Source organism: Mobula birostris, chromosome 1 (genome assembly GCF_030028105.1).
Source record: "Mobula birostris isolate sMobBir1 chromosome 1, sMobBir1.hap1, whole genome shotgun sequence".
Taxonomy (NCBI): Eukaryota; Metazoa; Chordata; class Chondrichthyes; order Myliobatiformes; family Myliobatidae; genus Mobula; species Mobula birostris.
The window spans coordinates 61,849,092-61,871,581 of record NC_092370.1 but is presented as its reverse complement, the minus strand read 5'-3'; the positions used below and the strand labels follow the sequence as shown (position 1 = coordinate 61,871,581).

Genomic DNA, 22,490 nt, shown 5'->3' with positions numbered 1-22,490 from the left:
GCCCATTCTCCTAATCTGTCTAACTCCTTCTGTAGCCTCCCTGCTTCCTTAACACTACCTGCCCCTTCATCTATCTTTGTATCATCTGCGAACTTGGCCACAAAGCCATCAATTCCATCATCTAAATCATTGGTACATAATGTGAAAAGAAGAAGTCCCAAAATCGACTGCTGTGGAACACCAATAATCACTAGTAGCCAACCAGAAAAGGCCCACTTGAAGGCTCCTGGTCCTGATGGACTCACTAGTGAATTCTATAAAGAGTTCACAGGGTTATCATCAGAGCCTTTGCTAAGCATGTTCAATCATGCATTTAACTGTAGTCTCCTCCCATCATCATTGAGAGAAGCTAATATTTCCCAATTCTTAAAAAAGGAAAGAGCCCTGAAGACTGTGCCTCCTACAGACCCATTTCATTGTTAAAAGTTGACTTTAAAATCTTATCTAAAACCTTAGTGTTGTGATTAGAAACTGTGCTACCTTTCATCATAAAAGAAGATCAAACGTGTTTTGTAAAAGGCTGTAGATCATCTAACAATATCAGAAGGTTAATTAGTGTGATTCAGGCATGTCAGCAACAGGCAGTGGATGGCTTGGTGATTTCCTTAGATGCAGAAAAGGCCTTTGATCGTGTCGAATGGCCGTACCTTTTTTTCACTTTGGTTTGGGCAATAATTTTATTAAGTGGGTGAATGTTCCTTACAATGACCCTCTGGCTACAATTCTCACTAATGGTATTAGGTCGGATAATTTTAGTATTCTGAGGGGCAGCCGGCAGGGCTGCCCTTTATCACCACTACTTTTCACACTAGTGATTGAGCAGAGGCTATTCGGCGAGACACCAAAATATCTGCTCCAGACATAGGACTAAAGTCACATAAAATTACATTGTATGCAGATGATTTTCTAATTTTATCAAACCCTGCTATGTCAGTGCACCATCTTATACAATGCATCAATTCATTTAGCGCCTTTTCAGGTTATAAAATCAACTTTACTAAATCAGAGGCTATGCCTCTGGGGAATCTGCAGCAGGTACCTGACACTCAGGGTGTTTTCCCCTTTAAATGGTCGCAGACGGGTTTTGTTTACTTAGGCATATTTATCACACCTACGTTTGATCAACTGTTCAAAGCTAACTTTACACAGTTATTTGACAAAATCAAACAGAATCTTGAGCGATGGAGCACTCTCCCCATTTCTTGGCTTGGCTGAATATTCTTGCTCAAAATGAACATTCTTCCTCATCTGCTCCACCCAATACGAATGATTCCAGTCATTTTCACCCAACAAACACTTTAAAAAATTAATGGCTGGTTTGGTTCTTTCACTTGGAACAAAAAAAGACCCTGTATTAGAATGTCTAAGTTACAGCTTTCCAGTAGTCTAGGGGGTCTGGATTTTCCAGACATCAAAAAGTATCAATTAAGTACCTTTTTATCTTATGTGGTTGATTGGGTTTGCAGGGACCCCTCCTCAATATGGCTAGACATTGAAGCCTCACAAACAAAATACCCTCTTATTAATTTGCTTTTCCTCAATGTGATGAAACAAGTTAAGGAATATTGTCACAATCCAATAATAATTAACACTATCAGGGCTTGAAAGGGCGGTGTAACAAATTGAGGGCAACACAGCAAAATTATCACCTTTCACTCCAATAACCGGCAGTCCAAATTTTCAGCCTGGCATACTGGATCCTGGATTTAAACTTTGGATTTCTAAGGGTATCTTCCAACTAAGAGATTTGTTTGATGAAGGAACGATGATGTATTTTAGTCAAATAGTACAGAAATTCAACATACCCAGCGAGGATCTTTCTGTTTTCTTTCAGATAAGAGATTATATACAGAAAAAAACATCATTGTTAACTGATTTCTATAGTTCTAACATAGAAAAGAGGGTGTTTCATTCTAAGGCTGAAGTCTCTATCAGTACTTTTTACAGCATCCTGAGGGAATGTTCTTGTGAAGAGGCTGAGCAGCTGCGAAGGGTCTGGGAGGGAGAGCTGGGAGTACAAATTACAGCTGAAACATGGGAAGACATCTGTGATATCGCAAAGGAAATTTCAGATTGTAGTAGAACTAAAGCATTGCAACTCAAAATTCTGCATAGAGCCCATCTGACTCCAGATCGTCTCTTGAAATTTAAGACGGAGTTTTCTCCAATGTGTTTTAAATGTAAAGGAAATATTGGAATTCTCACCCATTGTTTTTGGACTTGTCCCAAACTTCATGCATACTGGAGTGATATTTTGGGTGAATGGAAAAGATTCTGAAGATGGAGCTTGAACTGGACCCAGTGTCTTTTCTCTTAGGTTTACCCAGCGTTCGTATTATTAACGCACATCAGAAAACACTTTTTAAACATCCTGACTTTTTGTGCGAGGAAGAACATTTCACTTTGTTGGATATCTGGTAAGGCCCCTGGACTTTCTGGCTGGCGTAAATTAATCATGGAATACATTCCTTTGGACTTTTTAACATGTATGGTACACTCAAAAACAAATAGTTTGCATAAAACATGGCAACCTTTTCCACAATATCTAGATGTAAATCTGTCTGCTATACTAATAAGGGCTTTTGTATAGGATGTGGTGGTGATGTCTATACTTTGATGGAAGTGTACTGATAGCTGATATCTGTGAGGGGATGAAATGTAAATGTACCCGGAAATTGAGAGTTTTGTTATGCTAAGCAAAAAATAAATTTGAAAAAATAAAAAAAGATCCACTTTATTCCCACTCTTTGCTTCCTGCCAGTCAGCCAATCTTCTATACAAGCAAGTATTTTTCCTGTAATACCATGGGCTCTTATCTTGTTAAGCAACTTTGTGCGTGGCAACTTGTCAAAAGCCTTCTGAAAATACAAGCATACCACAGTCACCAATTCTCCTTCATCTATCCTGCTTATTATTTCCTCAAATAACCCCAACAGATTTGTCAGGCAAAATTTCTCCCATGCTGACTTTGGCCTATTTTATTATGTGTCTCCAAGAACCACAAACCTCATCCTAAATAATGGACTCCAACATCTTCCCAACCACTGAGGTCAGGTTAACTGGTCTATAATTTTCTTTCTTCTGCCTCCCTCCCTTCTTGGAAAGTGGAGTGATATTTGCAATTTTCCAGAACAATTCCAGAATGATTCTTGAAAGATCACTACCAATGCCTCCACAATCTTTTCAGCTTCCACTTTCAGATCCCTGGGGTGTAGTCTATTTTGTCCAAATGCCTTATATACCAGCAGAGTTTTCAGCTTCCCAAGCACCTTCTTAGCAACTACACTCACTTCTGCCCCCTGACAATCTCACATTTCTGGCATACTGCTAGTCTCCAAGACTGTGAAGACTGATGCAAAATACTTATTAAGTTTGTCCATTAGTTCTTTGTCCCCTATTAGTACCTTCAGTTGGTGCTGAATTCCAGGAGGGGGAATTTCTAGAGTGCCCATGAGGTGGCGTTTTACAGCAGGTCATGGTTGAGCCCACTAGGGGAGCAGCTATTCTGGATTGGGTGTTGTGCAATGAACCAGAATTGATTAAAGAGCTTAAGAACCCTTAGGGGAGTGTGATCATAATATGATCAAATTCACCCTGAAATTTGAGAAGGAGAAGCAAAAATCCAATATATCAGTATTGCAATGGAGTAAAGGGAATTACAGAGGTATGAGAGAGGAGTTGGTCAGAATTGCTTGGAAAAGAACACTGGCAGGGATGATGGCAGAGCAGCAATGGCTGGAATTTCTGGAAGCAATTTGGAAGGCACACTATCCCAAAGAGGATTAAGATTTCTAAAGGAAAGATGACACAACCGTGGCTACAAGAGGAGTCAAAACTAACATAAATGCCAAAGAGAGGGCGTATAATAGAGAAAAAATTAATGGGAAGTTAGAGGACAGGGAAGCTTTTAAAGACCAACAGAAGGTAACTAAAAATGTCATTAAGGTAAAAATGGAATATGAAAGAAAGCTAGCCAATAATATTAAACAGGATAACAAAAATTTCTTCAGATAGATAAGGTGTAAAAGAGAGGTGAAATTGGATATTGGACCGCTGGAAAATGATGCTGAAGAGGTATAATGGAGGACAATGAAATGGCAGACGAACTGAATAAGTATTTTGTGTCATGTCTTCACTGTGGAAGGCACTAGCTGTAAGGTGGATGTGCCAGGTGTCAAGGGTTATGAAGTGTGTGAAGGTACCATAACTAGAGAGAAGATTCTTGGGAAACTGAAAGGTCTGAAGGTAGATAAGTCACCTGGACTATTTGGTGTACGCCCCAGGGTTCTGAAAGAGGTGGCTGAAGAGATCATGGAGCCATTATTAATAATCTTTCAAAAATCATTAGATTCTGGAATGGTTCTGGAAGACTGGGAAATCGCAAATATCACTCCACTCTTCAAGAAGGGAGAAGCAGAAGAGAGGAAACTATAGGCCAGTGATTGGGAAGATGTTGGAGTCATTTGTTAAGGATGAGGTCTCAGGGAACTTGGAGGCACATGATAAAATAGGCCACAGTCAGCATGGTTTCCTCTAGGGAGGATCTTGCCTGACAATTCTGTTGGAATTCTTTGAGGAAATAACAACCAAGATAGAAAGTACAGAATCAGCTGATGGTGTGTACTTGGATTTTCAGAAGGCCTTTGACAAGGTGCCACACATAAGGCTGCTTAACAAGCTACAAGTCCATGGTATGACAGGAAAGATTCTAGCATGGATAAAGCAGTGACTGATTGGCAGGAAGGAAAGAGTGGGAAGAAAGGGAACCTTTTCTGGTTGGCTGCCGGTGACTCGTGGTGAACTTCCTTTGACCCCTCTCCGGTTTCAGCACATCCTTTCTAAGATAAGGGGCCAATTCGTCTTAACATAGAACAGTACAGCATAGTACAGGCCCTTCGGCCCACAATGTTGTGCCAATCCTTAAACACTGCTTCCCATATAACCCCCCACCTTTAATTCCTCCATATACCTGTCTAGTAGTCTCTTAAATTTCACTAGTGTATCTGCCTCCACCACTGACTCAGGCAGTGCATTCCACGCACCAACCACTCTCTTTGAGTAAAAATCCTTCCTCTAATATCCCCCTTGAACTTCCCACCCCTTACCTTAAAGTCATGTCCTCTTGTATTGAGCAGTGGTGCCCTGGGGAAGAGGCGCTGGCTATCCACTCTATCTATTCCTCTTATTATCTTGTACACCTCTATCATGTCTCCTCTCATCATCCTTATCTCCAGACAGTAAAGCCCTAGCTCCCTTAATCTCTGATCATAATGCATACTCTCTAAACCAGGCAGCATCCTGGTAAATCTCCTCTGTACCCTTTCCAATGCTTCCACATCCTTCCTATTGTGAGGCGACCAGAACTGGACACAATACTCCAAGTGTGGCCTAACCAGAGTTTTATAGAGCTGCATCATTACCCTGCGATTCTTAAACTCTCTCCCTCGACTTATGAAAGCTAACACTCCATAAGCTTTCTTAACTACCCTATCTACCTGTGAAGCAACTTTCAGGGATCTGTGGACATGTACCCCCAGATGTACACACTTCCAAGTATCCTGTCATTTCCAAGTATCCTGCCACACTTTCAAGTATCCTGCCATTTACTTTGTACTCTGCCTTGGAGTTTGTCCTTCCAAAGTGTAGCACCTCACACTTCTCCGGGTTGAACACCATCTGCCGCTTCTCAGCCCACTTCTGCATCTTATCAATCTCTCTGCAATCTGCAACAATCCTCTACACTATCCACAACACCACCAACTTTTGTGTCATCTGCAAACTTGCCAACCCACCCTTCTACCCCCACATCCAGGTCGTTAATAAAAATCACGAAAAGTAGAGGTCCCAGAACAGATCCTTGTGGAACACCACTAGTCACAATCCTCCAATCTGAATGTACTCCCTCCACCACCACCCTCTGCTTTCTGCAGGTAAGTCAATTCTGAATCCACCTGGCCAAACTTCCCTGGATCCCATGCCTTCTGACTTTCTGAATAAGCCTACCATGTGGAACCTTGTCAAACGCCTTACTAAAATCCCTGTAGATCACATCCACTGCACTACCCTCATCTATATGCTTGGTCACCTCCTCAAAGAACTCTATCAGGCTTGTTAGACACAATCTGCCCTTCACAAAGCCATGCTGACTGTCCCTGATCAGACCATGATTCTCTAAATGCCCATAGATCCTATCTCTAAGAATCTTTTCCAACAGCTTTCCCAACACAGACGTAAGGCTCACTGGTCTATAATCACCCAGACCATCCCTACTACCTGTTTTGAACAAGGGGACAACTTTCCCCTCCCTCCAATCCTCCGGTAGCATTCCCATGGACAACAAGGACATAAAGATCCTAGCCAGAGGCCCAGCAAACTCTTCCCTCGCCTCGTGGAGCAGCCTGGGGAATATTCCATCAGGCCCTGGGGACTTATCTGTCCTAATGTATTTTAACAACTCCAACACCTCCTCTCCCTTAATAGCAACATGCTCCAGAACATCAACCTCACTCATATTGTCCTCATCGCCATCAAGCTCCCTCTCATTGGTGAATACCAAAGAGAAGTATTCATTGAGGACCTCAATCACTTCCACTGCCTCCAGGCACATCTTCCCACCTTTATCTCTAATCTGTCCTATCTTCACTCCTGTCATCCTTTCATTCTTCACATAATTGAAGAATGCCTTGGGGTTTTCCTTTACCCTATTTGCCAAGGCCTTCTCATGCCCCCTTCTTGCTCTCCTCAGCCCCTTCTTAAGCTCCTTTCTTGCTACCCTATATTCCTCAATAGACCCATCTGATCCTTGCTTCCTAAACCTCATGTATGCTGCCTTCTTCCACCTGACTAAATTCTCCACCTCACTTGTCACCCATGGTTCCTTCACCCTACCATTCTTTATCTTCCTCACCGGGACAAATTTATCCCTAACATCCTGCAAGAGATCTCTAAACATCGACCACATGTCCATAGTACATTTCCCTGCAAAAATGTCATCCCAATTCACACCCGCAAGTTCCAGCCTTATAGCCTCATAATTTGCCTTTCCCTAATTAAAAATTTTCCTGTCCTCTCTGATTTTATCCTTTTCCATGATAATGCTGAAGGCCAGGGAGCGGTGGTCACTGTCCCCCAGATGCTCACCCACTGGGAGATCTGTGACCTGACCCGGTTCATTACCTAATACTAGATCTAGTATGGCATTCCCCCTAGTCGGCCTGTCCACATACTGTGACAGGAATCTGTCCTGGACACACTTAACAAACTCTGCCCCATTTAAACCCTTGGAACTAATCAGGTGTCAATCAATCTTAGGGAAGTTAAAGTCACCCATGATAACAACCCTGTTATTTTTGTACCTTTCCAAAATCTGCCTCCCAATTTGCTCCTCAGTATCTCTGCTGTTACCAGGGGGCCTATAGAATACCCCCAATAGAATAACTGCTCCCTTCCTGTTCCTGACTTCTACCCATACTGACTCAAAAGAGCATCCTGCTACATTACCCACCCTTTCTGTAGCTGTAATAGTATCCCTGACCAGTAATGCCAGCCTTCCTCACCTTTCTTCCCCCCCCCCTTTCAAAATACTGAAATCCAGGAAAATTGAGAATCCATTCCTGCCCTGGTGCCAGCCAAGTCTCTGTAATGGCCACTACACCATAATTCCATGTATGTATTCAAGCACTCAGTTCATCACCTCTGTTCCTGATGCTTCTTGCATTGAAGTACACGCACTTTAGCCTTTCTAACTTGCTACTTTTACACCATTTATTCTGCTTCTCTTTCCTCAAAGCCTCTTCATACGTTAGATCTGACTTTACTCCATGTACTATATTTGCAGTTCTTGCATGACGTTTATCCTCCTCCACCTCACTATCTGCTCTAACACTCTGGTTCCCCTCCCACTGCAAATCTAGTTTAAACCCCCCGGAGCAGCACTAGTAAACCTTCCCACAAGAATGTTAGTCCCCCTCCTGTTCAGGTGCAACCCATCCCGTCGGAACAGGTCCCACCTTCCCTGGAACAAGGCCCATTTGTCCAGAAACATGAAGCCCTCCCTCCCAACTCCTTAGCCACGTACTTAGCTGCATTACCTTCCTATTTCTAGCCTCACTAGCACGTGGCACGGGTAGCAATCCTGAGATTGCAACCCTGGAGGTCCTGTCCTTCAACTTTGCATCTAACTGCCTAAATTCTCTTTATAGGATCTCTTCCTTCTTCCTATCCATGTCATTGATCCCTACATGGACCACAACGTCTGGCTGCTCACCCTCCCTCTTGAGAATACCGAGAACTCCATCCGAGATATCGCGGACCCTGGCACCAGGGAGGCAACAGACCATCCGGGATTCTCGATCTCTTCCACAGAACCTCTTATCTGCCCTCCCTAACTATCAAATCCCCTTTCACTACTGCTCTCCTCTTTTCCCTCCTTCCCTTCCGAGCTGAGGGTCCCATCTCGGTACCAGAGACGCAACCACTGCAACTTGTCCCTAGTAGGTCATCCCCACCAACAGTATCCAAAATGGTGTACTTATTATTGATGGGAACGGCCACAGGGGTGCTCTGCTCATTCTGTCTATTCCCCTTCCCTCTCCTGACAGTCACCCAGCTACCTGCCTCCTGACTTTTAGGGGTGATTATCTCCCTGTAACTCCTGTTTATTTCTGCCTCTGCCTCACGAATGATGCGAAGTTCATCCAGCTCCAGTTCCCTAACTCGGTTTGTCAGGAGCTGCAGCTGGATGCACCTTTTACAGGTGTAGTTATCAGGGACAATTGTGATTTGCAAAGTTTGCAGACAATATGAAGAAATGTAGGTGGAGGAGCAAGTGGTTGAGGAAGTAGAGAGGCTATGGAAGGACATTAGGAGAATGGGTAAGGAAATGGCAGATGGAATACAGTGTTGGGAAATATATGGTCATGCACTTTGATAGAAGAAATGAAAAGGTTGACTATTTTCTAAATGGAGAGAAAATACAGAATTCTGCGGCACAAAGGGACTTTGGAGTCCTTATGCAGGTTTCCCTAAAGGGTTTGCAGGTTGAGTCTGTGGTGAGAAAGGTAAATGCAATGTTAGCGTTCATTTCAGGAGGACTAGGATATAAAAACAAGTACATAATGTTGAAACTTTATAAAGTACTGGTGAGGCCTCTCTCGGAGTATTGTGAGCAGTTTTGGGCCCCATAGAAAGGATGTGCTGAAAGGAGGTTCATAAGAAGGAGCCCACAACTGCTCACAATCCTCCAACGGCTGTCTGACCAATGCCTTATAAAGCCTCAGTATGACATCCTTGCTATTATATTCTAGTCCTCTCAAAATGAATCCTAGCATTGCATTTGCCCTCCTTACCACCAACTCAAACGCAAATTAACATTTAGGGAACCCTGTACAATTCAGTGAGATTACGATCACTCCTCCTAAGGGATCTTTAACCTTAAGTTCTTTAAAGAAATAACAAGCAAGATAGACCAAGGAGAATTGATAGATGGTACGTACTTGGATTTTCAGAAAGCCTTTGACAAGGTGCCATGCATGAGGCTGCTTAACGAGTCACAAGCCATTGATATTACAGGAGAGATTACAGCGTGGATAAAGCAGTGGCTGATAGGCAAGTGGCAAAGAGTGGGAATAAAGGGAGTCACAGCAGCCTTTTCTAACTGGCTGCTGTGACTCGTGGTGTTTCACAGGGGTTTGTATTGGGAGCAATTCTTTATACGTTATAAATCAATGATTCGGATAATGGAATTGATGGCTTTGTTGCAAAGTTTGCAGATGATATGAAGATAGCTGGAGGGGCAGGTAGTTTTGAAGAAGTGGAGAGGCTACAGAAGGATTTAGTTAAGGAGAATAGGCAAAGAAATGGCAGATAGAATACAATGTTCGGAAGTGTATGGTCATGCACTTCGGTAGAAAAAATGAAAGGGTTGACTATTTTCTAAACTGATGTGCAAAGGGATTTGGGGGTCCTTGTGCAGGATTCCCTTAAGGTTAATTTGCAGGTTGAGTCTGTGGTGAAGGCGGCATCAAATGCAATATTAGCATTCATTTCAAGAGGACAAGAATATAAAAGCAAGAATGTAATGTTGAAACTTTATAAAGCACTGGTGAGGCCTCACTTGGAGTATTGTGAACAGTTTTGGGCCCCTTATTTTAGAAAGCATGTGCTGAAACCAAAGTGGGTTTGAAGGAAGTTCACTAAAATGATTCAAGGATTAAATGGCTTGTCATATGAAGAGCACTTGATAACTCTGGGCCTGTATTCACTAGAATTCATGAGAATGAGGGGTGACCTCATTGAAACCTATCAAATAATGAAAGGCCTTGAAAGAGTGGATATGGAGAGGATGTTTCCTTTGGTGAGAGAGCCTAAGACCAGAAGGCACAGCCTCAGAACAGAGGGGTGTCCTTTTAGAATGGAGGTGAAGAGAAATTTGTTTAGCCAGAGTATGGTGAATCTGTGGAATTCTTTGCCAGAGGCAGCTGTGGAGGTCAAGTCTTTATGTATATTTAAGGCAGAGGTTGATAGATTCTTGACTGGTCAAGGCATGGAGGGATTTGGGGGAAAGGCAGGAGACTGAGATGAAAATTGGAACAGCCATGATGAAATGGTGGAGCAGACTGAATGGGCCAAATGGCCGAATTCTGCTCCATTATCTAATGAAGAAGAAAGCCCATAACTCCGATTGGAGTCATTGGGACGCCATCATGACGGCATTTTCTTTTTTTAGCAGGTTTTCTTATTTTTACGAGGCGGAGTTGCTAGCTCGACGCTCAACCCCACACGGATGGAAAGCGTGCAAGGGAGCCAGCTGGGTACAAACTCGGGAGCCTTCGCTCCGAAGTCTGGTGCTGATGCCACTACGCCACCAGCCGGCTCCATTATCTTATGGTCTAATATATTAACTTTTCTATCCTTGTGGCTTTTTTAGCTACTTTCTGTAGGATTTTTAGAAGCTTCCCAATCCTCTAACTTCCCACCGTTTTTCGCCAGATTATATGCCCTGTCTTTGGTTTTCGTGCTGCCTTTGACTTCACTCGTCAAGTACAGTTATGTCATCCTCGCCTTTAGAATACTACATCTGACAGGTGATTATGAATCAAACCCCATGCCAACTGTAGTAAAACGGACAGCTCTGGTGTACAACAATTTGGTTTGATACATTACGATCTCAGAACTTGAGGAAGGTTTTAAAGTGTAATTTCCAAAAGGTTTATTGATGATTTCACAAAGGATTTCCTAATATTGCACGATTTAATAATCAGGTATAAATTATGATCTTACTGAGATTCCTCTTTCGGGGATCAGAAGATGGCAGAGGAGAAACTGCAGTACGTGTTGACAGACCATCCTTGCAATCTTCACCCTTAAACCCAGGGCAACACCTCCACGCCAGCTGAGTCACCACCTTGTATGAAATTTTATACGTAGGACGGAAATGAGTTCGATATCTAATTGGGAAAATAGATGGAGAAAATTGCATGAAACATGTGCATATTATCTATTTAAATTCTCTATTCTGTTGTAGTGAAAAAGCACCAAGTTTTGCAGGATAATATCTAGAATTAAAACTTCTCTCTCCTTACCTAAACGTATAATGTACATACAGGAGATCTCTGGAGATACCTCAGGTAGGTCATCAAACTAAATTATCAACTCTGTTTCACACACCACAAATGCCACATGACTCAGATTTGCCTAGCATTTTTGTTTTGCTTCCCTTATTCCAGACTGTGTTGTCCTTAAGGCATTTATTTAACTTTGTTGGGTCTACATTTTAAATGATTTGTTTGTAACTATTTTCTAGTTAATGTTAAAGCTTTATAATTAAGTTACAGTATAACAAAGGTAAATTCATTGTCTCTGATATATCGCGGCATGTGATGACGTCACCTCCGGTTTCACTGCACCTTATGTGTAACCTCCAGTTTGGAGAAGGTGTGAAGGTGGGTGCCATGCGTGCAGCATGATCATGAAGAGCTCCGTTTCTACCCACAAAGAAACATTATAGAAGCAACGCCGTAAGTTCATAAGAACGTATTTGAAGTAAAAATATTAACGCGGTTTCTGTTAAGCAAGCGGTGGTTGGGGTGCCACACGTGCCAGCTTTCAATTTCAAACGCGGGGTCAGCTCGAGCCTGATAGCGGTTTGACGCGACTCCCTCGCCCACTACTCGGGGCGGCGGAAGACACTTGCAAAAAGAAGAGAGCGTACGTGGTCTCCAGAATGAAGCAGACGCTGTAGACGTTTGTATTTTTTTATCAACAGTTTTCACCGTACGATGTTAATGTGGAAGAGTGCACAGTAAATGGTTAACCTCACTACGACTCTGTCTTCATTGGCTCCGGTTTAACTTAGTGTTTAGTCAGAGTTTCAACACACTGCACAAGAACACTACACAGACAATATTTTACATTAATCATTATGGAATTTATTTCACAGTTCCAGTATCCTTCCAACTGTGTGCAAAAAATTAATGGCCTCGCCAAAGTACCTTAAAATTTGACATAACTTTAATCCTGAATGATCAATGAGTCACGTGTAAAACAAAGTATTTTCCTTTGATACGGCCACTCCAAACACTTCAGGACCAGCAACCATTCTCCTTTGTTCTGCTATTTTAACCATATCCTTTGCTTTTTCCTTTCCAAGAATGTACCACTTCATATTTCATATTATGATCACACTATAGCTTCATAAGGAGCAAGGGTGCAGATTATATTAATATATGAAATCCCAAATTAAACAAGTACGTGGGTATTCTTTGAATGGCTGGACTGATTTGAATATTTGGTTGCGAGGCTTTTCCATCATAGTGATCTGTCCATAAATCAAGGCTAAATGAGGTCAAACAATAGCTAAACATAAAGAACTATGGAATACAAGAGTAAAAGAACTTCACTTGGAACAGTTGGGCATTGTTAACAGAAAACAGTAACTATTACTGGTTTGTGTAGAGAAGTATCTGGAAAAGCTAGCCTGTGAGTGCACAGTCGGCTCATCACAGATCACAGCCTCAGTGCCCAAGTCCGAATGTGGAAGCAATCCACAAGGCCATTCACACATGTTGGCATTCACCATAGTGGGAAAGCTATAGACAGTTTTCTGGGATCAGTAAACATACATTCAAAATGAATTCAGGTAAACGTTGACCAGCACTGAATGCACTACTGCAAAATTCAATTTTTACCACGAGGTATTCACAAGGAGACTATCAGATAACAGTTTGCAATTCTGCCATTTCAATTTTAACTGTTGGTAAGAGGGAAGCGATCAAGCCTTATTTCAGAATCATCACCTAACCTTGAACTGGAGAAACTGAAAGATCAGCAAGTACAATGAAAAAGGCACTAATGCAGAAGCTGTGCAGGTCAGATCAGGCCAGTCTGAGAAGTGTAGAGTTTGTTTTTCTTCTGAGTTACGTATCAATGCTGCATTCCTCTCCAGGGTACGTTACTTCAGATGCACCAAAGACACAGGGCACAACCAAGTCTGCAAAGGAGGGTAAAACCAGGGCAGGTGGGACAAAGCAAAAATCACCGCACGTGGAATAAAAACAATAAGGGGAGCAGACGGAATGATAGGTTTTTTGCACTAAGAGCACCAGATGGATTGGAGATGAGAAAAAGCAATATTACAGAGATTGTGCAGGTGAATAGATCCCAGAGTTATCTAGATAAAGTAGAAGAGATATTCAGAAAGGTTCACAGGGACCATTTCATCTCAATACGATACACTAAAGACTGAAGGGAGGAAAGTTGTCAGTGAGTCCTACAACGGAAAAATTGACAGAACATGAAATAAGTGATTCCTTCATTAAGTCTAGAGATGAAGCTACACCAACATCAAAATCTCAGAATCAGATTTAATATCACCGCCATACATCATTAAATTTGTCCTTTCGCGCCAGTACATTACAACACAGAATAAAAACTGTAAATTACAAGTATATATTTTTTAAAAAATGGCACGTGGTCAAGTGGTTAGGGCATTGGGCTCAGAATCTGAAGGTCATGGGTTCAAGTCTCGCCGAAGGCAGCGTGTTGTGTCTTTGAGCAGGGCACTTAACCACACACTGCTCCAGATCACCCAGCTGAAAATGGGTACCGGCAAATGCTGGGGGCTAACCTCACGATAGACTGGCGTCCTATCCGGGGGGTGGGGGGGGGGGGAAGAGTCTCGTACTCTCAGTCGCTTCACGCCACAGAAACCGGCATAAGCACGGGCCTGATGGGCCACAAGGCTTGGGACAGACTTTAACTTAACTAACTTATATATAAAAAATAAATTAAGTATTGCAAAAGAGAGGGGAAAATACTGAGGAAGTATTCATGGGTTCATTGTCCATTCAGAAATCTGATGGTGGAGGGGAAGAAGCTGTTCCTGAAACATTGAGTGTGTGTCATCAGGTTCTTGTTCCTCCTGCGTGATGATAGCAATGAGAGGAGGGCATGTCCTGCATGATGGGGGTCCTTAATGATGGAAGCTGCCTCTTTGAGGCATCACCTTTTGAAGGTGTCCTGGTTGCTGGGAAGGCTAGTGCCAATGAAGGAACTGGCTGAGGTTACAACCTTGTGCAGCATTTTCCAATCCTGCGCAATGGCCCCTCCATACTAGATGGTGATGGAGCCAGTTAGAATGCTCTCCAGATTACATCTGTAGAAAACGCCTACACTCCATCTGCCAGAGAAAGCAGGATCTCCCAGTGGCCACACGTTTTAATTCCACGTCCTCCTCTACTGTCAAGATGAAGCCACACTCAGGAACAACACCTTATATTCCATCTGGGTAGCCTCCAACCTAATGGCATGAACATTGATTTCTCTAACTTCTGTTAATGCCCCACCTCCCCTTCGTACCCCATCCCTTATTTCTCTCTCTCTCCCCCCCTCCCCCCCCTCTGTCCCTCTGACTATACTCCTTGCCCATCCTCTGGGCTTCCCTCCTCCCCCTTTCTTTCTCCCTGGGCTCCCATCCCATGATCCTCTCATATCCCTTTTGCCAATCAACTTTCCAGCTCTTAGCTCCATCCCTCCCCCTCCTGTCTTCTTCTATCTTCTCCTATCATTTCAGATCTCCCCCTCCCCCTCTCAAATCTCTTACTATCTCTTCTTTCAGTTAGTCCTGACGAAGGATCTCGGCCCGAAACATCGACTGTACCTCTTCCTATAGATGCTGCCCGGCCTGCTGCGCTTACCAGCAATTTTTATGTGTGTTGTAGAAATTCATTAGTGTCTTTCGTGACATAGCAAGTTTCCTCAAACTCTGAATGAAATATAGCCACTGTTGTGGCTTCTTTGCAACTGCATCAACATTTTGGACCCAGGATAGATCCTCACAGATGTTGACACCCAGGAACTTGAAACCGCTCACCTTTCCACTTCTCATGCTTTGATGAGGACTGGTATGTGTTCCCTCAACTTACCCTTCCTGAAGCACACAATCAATTCCTTGGTCTTAAATCTGGTGAGTAGGCAGGGTCAAATGATGCTGTGATTGAAGAGAATCTAAATCTCACTACTTAAACTTGTACATTTCTAGATTAAAACTAGTTAAACTAGTCTCTTAAAGGGGAGAAGTCATAAATTAATAGAAAGACATTATCATGCTCATTTGTATTATGTATTAGTGTTCATATGCGCAGTCTAAGAAGAACCTCAAATGAACCAGAATCATGTAGCTCAATGGTTCTCAACATGAGTTATAATGGTTCCCCACAGGGCCATGCTGGATATCCCAGGGGCCACAGGTAAATAAGCAAGAAACTGGGGGCTACGTGAGCTTCTGAATGGGCCAATGTTAAGATTTCTGTTTTAATGAAATATTACTAAAATATATAAAGAAAAAATTAATGAATATTGCAATTTAATTGGAACCCTGAATGAAACGAATGAGAAAATATGCTACATGATGCAAATGAGACAGCAAAACAAGTGTGTGTGTGTGTGCGCGCGCGCGCGGGGACAAGGGCAGTGCGGCACATCAATGTTATCTCCGCTCCGTCTTGGCCATGCATAAATCACCATCACCATTCACACCCTGCAGGACAGCCGGCTGAGCCTCACTACACATCCATCCCCAAATCACAAACTGCAGACGGGGCGGGGCTGCCTGCAGCAAGGCCAGTCAGAGAGTAGGCAGGAGGACGCTGGGTCTGTTTGCCCCTCACTGACCCGTGCATATTATAATACTTATAAAACATGTCATGAAGGCTGTAGGTATGGCAGTGAGGTCATCAGCCAGAAATGGCTAAAGTGCAGATAGGCAAGTATCTGTTAAGTCTACCACTGCATATCTAACACTGCAACACCCATTAAATCCCTAATCTTATCATATTTTGAAAAGAAGTTCAATTCACTTTCCTTGGTGAGTGCGCACACTTTATTGCTACTCAGAATATACACATACAACATCTTAAAAACATTTACCTAAAAATAAAATTACTTTGGCCTCAAAAGCCCAAAGTAACAATACAAGTATTTTTTCATTGCTAATTGGAAGAATATTTTATATATTATAAAGTAACCTATTCAGAGATTTGAAATAGTTTTATTTTATTTTTCATATACACCTGTAACATTATATTTAACCATAAGCCATAACCATAAGATACAGGAGCAGAATTAAGCTAGTTGGCCCATCTCATCATGGTTGATCCATTTTTCCCTCTCAGCCTCAACCTCCTGCCTTCCCCCAGTATCCCTTCATACCCCGACCAATGAAGAATCTATCAACCTCTAACTTAAATATACCCAGTGACTTGGCCCCCACAGCTGCCTGTGGCAACAAATTCCAGATTCACCACTCTCTGATTAAAGAAATTCCTGTGCACTTCCATCCTAATTGGGCGCCCTTCTATTCTGAGGCTGTGTCCTCTAGTCTTAGACTCTCACTCCATAGGAAACATCCTCTGCACATCCACTCTATGAAGGCCTTTCACCATTCGATAGGTTTCAATTCAGTCACCCTTCATTCTGCTGAATTCTAGTGAATACAGGCCCAGAGCCATCAACATATTAACATTAACAGAGCTATTAACATATAATAATACCTACAAACTGTTATATTGGAATAATTAGCACAGTTGACCAAAAAATCTTTAGCAACTAAAAGAAACTATGGAGGGTGGGAGCCTCAGAGGTAAGTGAAAGCCACAAGTGATGCACAAGCAGAAAAAGGATAAGAATCACTGATCCTAGCCTTCTCTCTATTCCCTGCTCATTGCTTTATCGGAAACCACTCTGACTATCCATTGCAAATTAAAGTGTTTTTTTCATCTGTGAAAATCTTATCTTATCGATCTGAGAGTTTGTTGCCTACAGTCACAAGGATCATAAGCACCAAAGTAAGCATTCCCAAGTCACTAATGGGGCTTTTTAAAGGCAGATGTCCCACCTCTCCCGGAAGTTCTGGGAGTCTCCCGCATATTGATAGTGGCTCCCTGATGCCCGCAAATTATATACAATATCCTTCAAATCAGTTTTTTTGAGAGCAAGCGAGCAAAAGAGAGCAAGAGAGAGAGCACAACAGAGCAAGCAAGCGACAACAAGAGAGAGCGCGAGAGAGAGAGAGAGGGAGGGAGGGAGAGAGAGAGAGAGAGAGAGAGAGAGAGAGAGAGAGAGAGAGAGAGACAGAGACAGAGACAGAGACAGAGACAGAGACAGAGACAGAGACAGAGACAGAGACAGAGACAGAGACAGAGACAGAGACAGAGAGCGCGCGCTACAGCAGAGTGTTCCAAAAAAATAAAATATAAAACGTACGTCACCCCAGACTACAATAAGGGTACCCATGCCCAATAGGGGTCAAAAATAATGACAGTGTTGCTCCCTGCACTGTTTGCAACAGTGACTTTTCTATTGCCCATAGTGGGTTAAGACTGTAACAGACATGTTGAGGTGAGTTTAACAGTTGTCATTCATTCATTCATTAGCATAGCTAATGTTTTTTAAACTAGCTTGCTAGCTACTAGGGAGCTACTCTATTGCAGACATCCCAGCTCTCCCAGAAGTTCCGGGAGTCTCCCGCAAATTGATGGTGATACCTCCCTGAAATGAGTTTTTGCAGGATGGGATGTCCGTAAAGGAGCATAGTTAACTCAAATCTCACCATTAACTGTCTATTATTTACATTCTTTCCTTGCATCTGAAGCTTCTTATAATCAACTAAAGTGTAAGATACCAAGGCTTGATTAAAGGAATGCTGTTTTATAGCACCGACTTCAACTGGCCATTTCAATGGACCTTGATGTGCTTTACAAAATTTGAAAGGATTTCCTTCAGAGAACCTCTCCATCAGCTTAAACTTTTGTTCATTTTGGCAGGAAAGCTTGTCTTAAAAAGTTTGCATTTAAATCAAGGAGAAAGAAGGCAAAAAATATTTTAAAACAAATGTCATTTTTATTTGATATTGCCACTTCCCTGGAGACTGGCCAGAAATAAAAACTGCAGTTATGAGATAGACACATCTGTCAGATATCCTGGGAAATGGGTCAAGATGCAGGTGGGCAGTGAAGGCACAGCTATACTCAGCTCATCCTGTTCATATGTTACATGGAGGCCCTGCTAAAGGTATTACATGCAACTCAATTCCAAATGAAATTATACAATGTTAGAAATCTTACTGCCAACAAGTTACCAAATTTAGTGACACATGCCGGTGATAATAAACCTGATTCTGATAAGAAAGATCCCATGTTTATTTCTTTTTTTTTGTTACTCATCTTCAGTTGAAGATACTTTTGAAATATATGGTCTGTTGAATTGTAAGGAATTAGTAAATGAGAGGAAACCATTACAACTGTCATAGCACAAAAGAACCAAGAAACTTGAGCAATAGATCTCATAGTATTTCTGTGTTTTACTACAACCTGAAAAAAATCATGTTGGTAGAGATAAAGCTCTCTAAGAAGCTTTACTGCAGATATTATCATTATTTTTGGAACAGTACAAATAGTTCATACTATTCCTCCAAAGAAGTCATGTAGTGTAGATTCAAATTAATTATTGTCCAACTTTACTGTTCAAGTTCCTATCTTTTTTCCCTCTCAAAGTAAGATGCTCCTTCACATTGCAGCTTCACAGATATTAAGAGATCTCCAGAGTTTTTCCAGTGGGCAATTCTTCACATACAAGCTATCACACAATTTGACTGGTATTACAGTCCTATTTTGTTTGTCCTCTACTGACCAGGTAAATGCAAAAAGACTGCTATGGCTGAAAGTGAAACAAAAATAAACAAAGGAATCCAACCAACAGACAACCATCTCTTTACTATAACTGCAAGAAAACATGATGATTTTCAGATTCACCTCTTGACACTCTTCCTTCCATTTGGACCTTCCAACTTATTTCCTCTCCTTGTAAAAGGAGGGTGCTAACAACTCCAGCATACCCTAGTCCTGATCTAAGTACGGCCATTTACAACTAACAGTATCCTTAAAAGCTACAAATTTACATTCCCCAGATTCAAGGCGAAGGTTTTTGGAAAACTACTTCAAACATTGAATCTTAAAAATCATTACCACATTTGAAACAGTTTGTATGCTATTGGAGAATGAATTTGGCATTAAATCCACTTCTTTTCATTCTCGATTACTAAATCACAAATTATTAATGACTAGAACAGGAGATGATGATGTTCTAAAACAATGCAAGACAAAAGAAACTATTGACCTTACTTGGTCAGTTCCAGAAAATCTGACTGTGGTCCAGATGAGATGCTGACAGTAATGAATGTGCGCTGTGATCTCATGGTGTGTACAGAAATAGGAGCCTGGTCTTAGCACCAAAGAGCCTCAAGACATTAAGGGTGGTTAATGGATATCACTGGGTGATATGAAACACAAAGTGGATATTCTGCTTTCCTGCAGTATGGAGCATTTCAGCATATGGATAATGTACAATGTACAGAAAGGTGTACGTTATTACAAGACCATGGCATTAATTTGCCCATGTGTGGAATATGTCCCTAGTTAACACTCAAAGAATTCATAATACAATTTGGCTCTTTATAACTTTTAAAACTGATGTACAAGAGTTCAATTTTCAGAATGCCAATATTGATACAATGCTAAAACCTTCCTTATGCACAGGCATTTCTGTGAACCTGTACTGCCCATGATATAACAAACCATATTTTTTTTGACAAACAGAAAATGCGCTCTGCGGATCCAAACTACAGTAAAGTGCTAAACAGAAAGACCACAGACCCCTACCATTTAACAACTTTATACTCAGTTTCTATGGTCCATAGTCACTCCTCACTTTAAACTAGAATACTGTTGTAAATTGGGGGACCGCTACGTCAAGCACCTCCACACCATCCACCACAAGCGGACTTCCCAGTGGCCAAACATTTTAATTCTGCATCCCATTCCCATTCTGACATGTTGATCCACCGCCTCCTCTTGTGCCAAGAGGCAGCCACCCTCCGGTGAAGGACAACACCTTATATTCCATCTGGGTAGCCTCCAATCTGATGGCATAAATATCAATTCCTCCTTCTGGAAAACAATCCCCCCCTCCTTCCATTATTCCCCACTCTGACCTTTTACTTCTTCTCACCTGCCTATTACTTGCCCCGGTTCCCTCTTCCATCACCACCGTCCACTCTCCTCTCCTATCAGATTCCTTCTTTTCCCAGCCCTTGACCTTTCCCATTTACCTGGCTTCACCAATCACCTTGCCGCTAGCCTCTTGCCCCTACCCCCTCCTTTTTATTTTAGCATCTTCCCCCTTCCTTCTCAGTTCTGAAGAAGAGTCTGGGCCCGAAACGCCGACAAGCCGTTCATTTCCATAGATGCTGCCTGACCTGCTGCATTCAACCAACAATTTTGCGTGTGAAAGCTACAACATTCTCGAGTTTGAGGCGCAGGCATGGATAAACCAATGACATAGCGTTGGACCCCAGAAGAGCGGAACCTTATTGTTATTCCTCTAATTTCCACCTCGGGCGGTTACCGAAATGGCAGATCTCCCGGGACAGAGGCGTGGGGAGAAGGGTTTTTTCTTACTTACACCACAACAGATGGACAGTTGGCCAGACCCCAGGGGCACGGCTGATAGTCGGCCTTGATGTAACTTTGTGCTCCGTCTACCACCGAGCAGGTCACGTTCTTCTTCATAATATAAGCGCACCAGTTCCTGTAGCGGGGGTACAAGGGCTGTCAGTTTACTGCAAATACAGACCTTAGGGTAAAGCCACAGTTGTGGATGGATCCCACCCTCCCCCCAACCCCCATAACAACTACTGACCCAAGGGCAATGCACTAGGTCTTGTTCTCAGACCCAGTCAGTTATGAACGATGGCAAATGCAGTGCATTTTAACTTGCATGGAATCGTAAACTGAGCGAGGAGAGATGAAAGGAGAATTATCCACTTATTTAAATCATCGATTTCATCGCTTAGTGAATTGCAAAAAAAAGGCTCCAGTTTTTTAAATGCAATGGTAATGTAAGGTGATGCATGAGTAAGGAGAAATACTTTTGTTTTTGGTAGACACGAGTTAACAGTAAAGTTTTGAAATGCTAAGTAGGGTTGACTTACTTGCCGCGCCCGGGGGCTCTGTAGGCACTGTAGTCCGGAGCGAACCTGGAAGAATACAGATTGTAACTGGCAGATGAAAGAGTTGCTTGCACATCAGACACTAGAAGACTGCTGAGAATCAAAGACCAGCTCAGGAAAATCGCCTCGCTCTCAGCTAATCTTCCGGCCATTGTAACGGGGCAGTTTTAATTTGACCACCTTTCCCGGTTGTATCCCACTCGCCAGAACTGCAACCGGCGGCGCAACCTTCTCGGGAGAAGAACCGAAGGGTTTCTGGTCGGACAGGGAAGAGGCCTGAGCAGTGGAACGGGTAGTGGATCTGCCCTTTGGTGAGATGAAGAGCAGATCCGTGCACCGAAGAGAAATGCTTTGGTCTCGGTCTTTTCCTGTTGCTCTGGTCTGAGTTTTTTTTTACGGAATGACGTTAACCCTTCTGCACTGGAATTTCAGGCACACCACTAGGAACTCTGCTTCACGTTTAAAAAATCTTGGCTTAAGCTCCGTCCTTGCGTCTTGATGGTTGTAACTTTACTGTATAACCATATAGAGTATGTGGATGAACAATTTGTAGCAGAATTAGGGTTCAAAAAGCACAATTAAATTCACGAGATGTGGAGAATGTCAGGGGATGCCAAATCGCCACCTCTTCCAAATTACACCACGCCAATTTCGTGAAATAGTAGTTTCTTAGTTTGCCAAAAAAAATCCAGCTCGCTATAAAGTAGATAAAAATAGAGCGTGTTGTAAGTGTGGTAGGACAACTCGTTTTTGGATCACTCGCACAATAATTACTTTTGAACAATTGTAAGTTTTTTTTGCATAACGCTAGATAGTAACTTAAAGTAATGAAGAAAATTTTGTCCTTCCCGGTAAAAGACGATAGGAAACAAATTCGCGTCGGTGTTAAAAAAAATAAAACTGGAAATCTGAGTAAGGGGATTGATTT

General features: G+C 42.4%; 1 protein-coding gene across 2 annotated transcripts in view; it reads right to left on the bottom strand.

Annotated features, from left to right (window-relative positions):
• LOC140196558 (EMILIN-2-like) overlaps positions 1-22,106 on the bottom strand; it is a 90,269-nt gene extending 68,163 nt beyond the window's left edge. Inside the window, exons 1-3 of one of the 2 annotated variants that reach the window (XM_072255989.1) lie at positions 21,545-22,106; positions 21,016-21,141; positions 11,281-11,447 (exon numbers count right to left, since the gene is read on the bottom strand). In XM_072255989.1, coding sequence (XP_072112090.1) covers positions 11,281-11,447; positions 21,016-21,141; positions 21,545-21,714 — 463 coding nt within the window. In that variant the 5' untranslated portion in view covers positions 21,715-22,106. The remainder of the gene's footprint in view (positions 1-11,280; positions 11,448-21,015; positions 21,142-21,544) is intronic. The other variant, XM_072255979.1, reaches the window with a different exon arrangement.
• Positions 22,107-22,490: the final 384 nt, after the last annotated feature.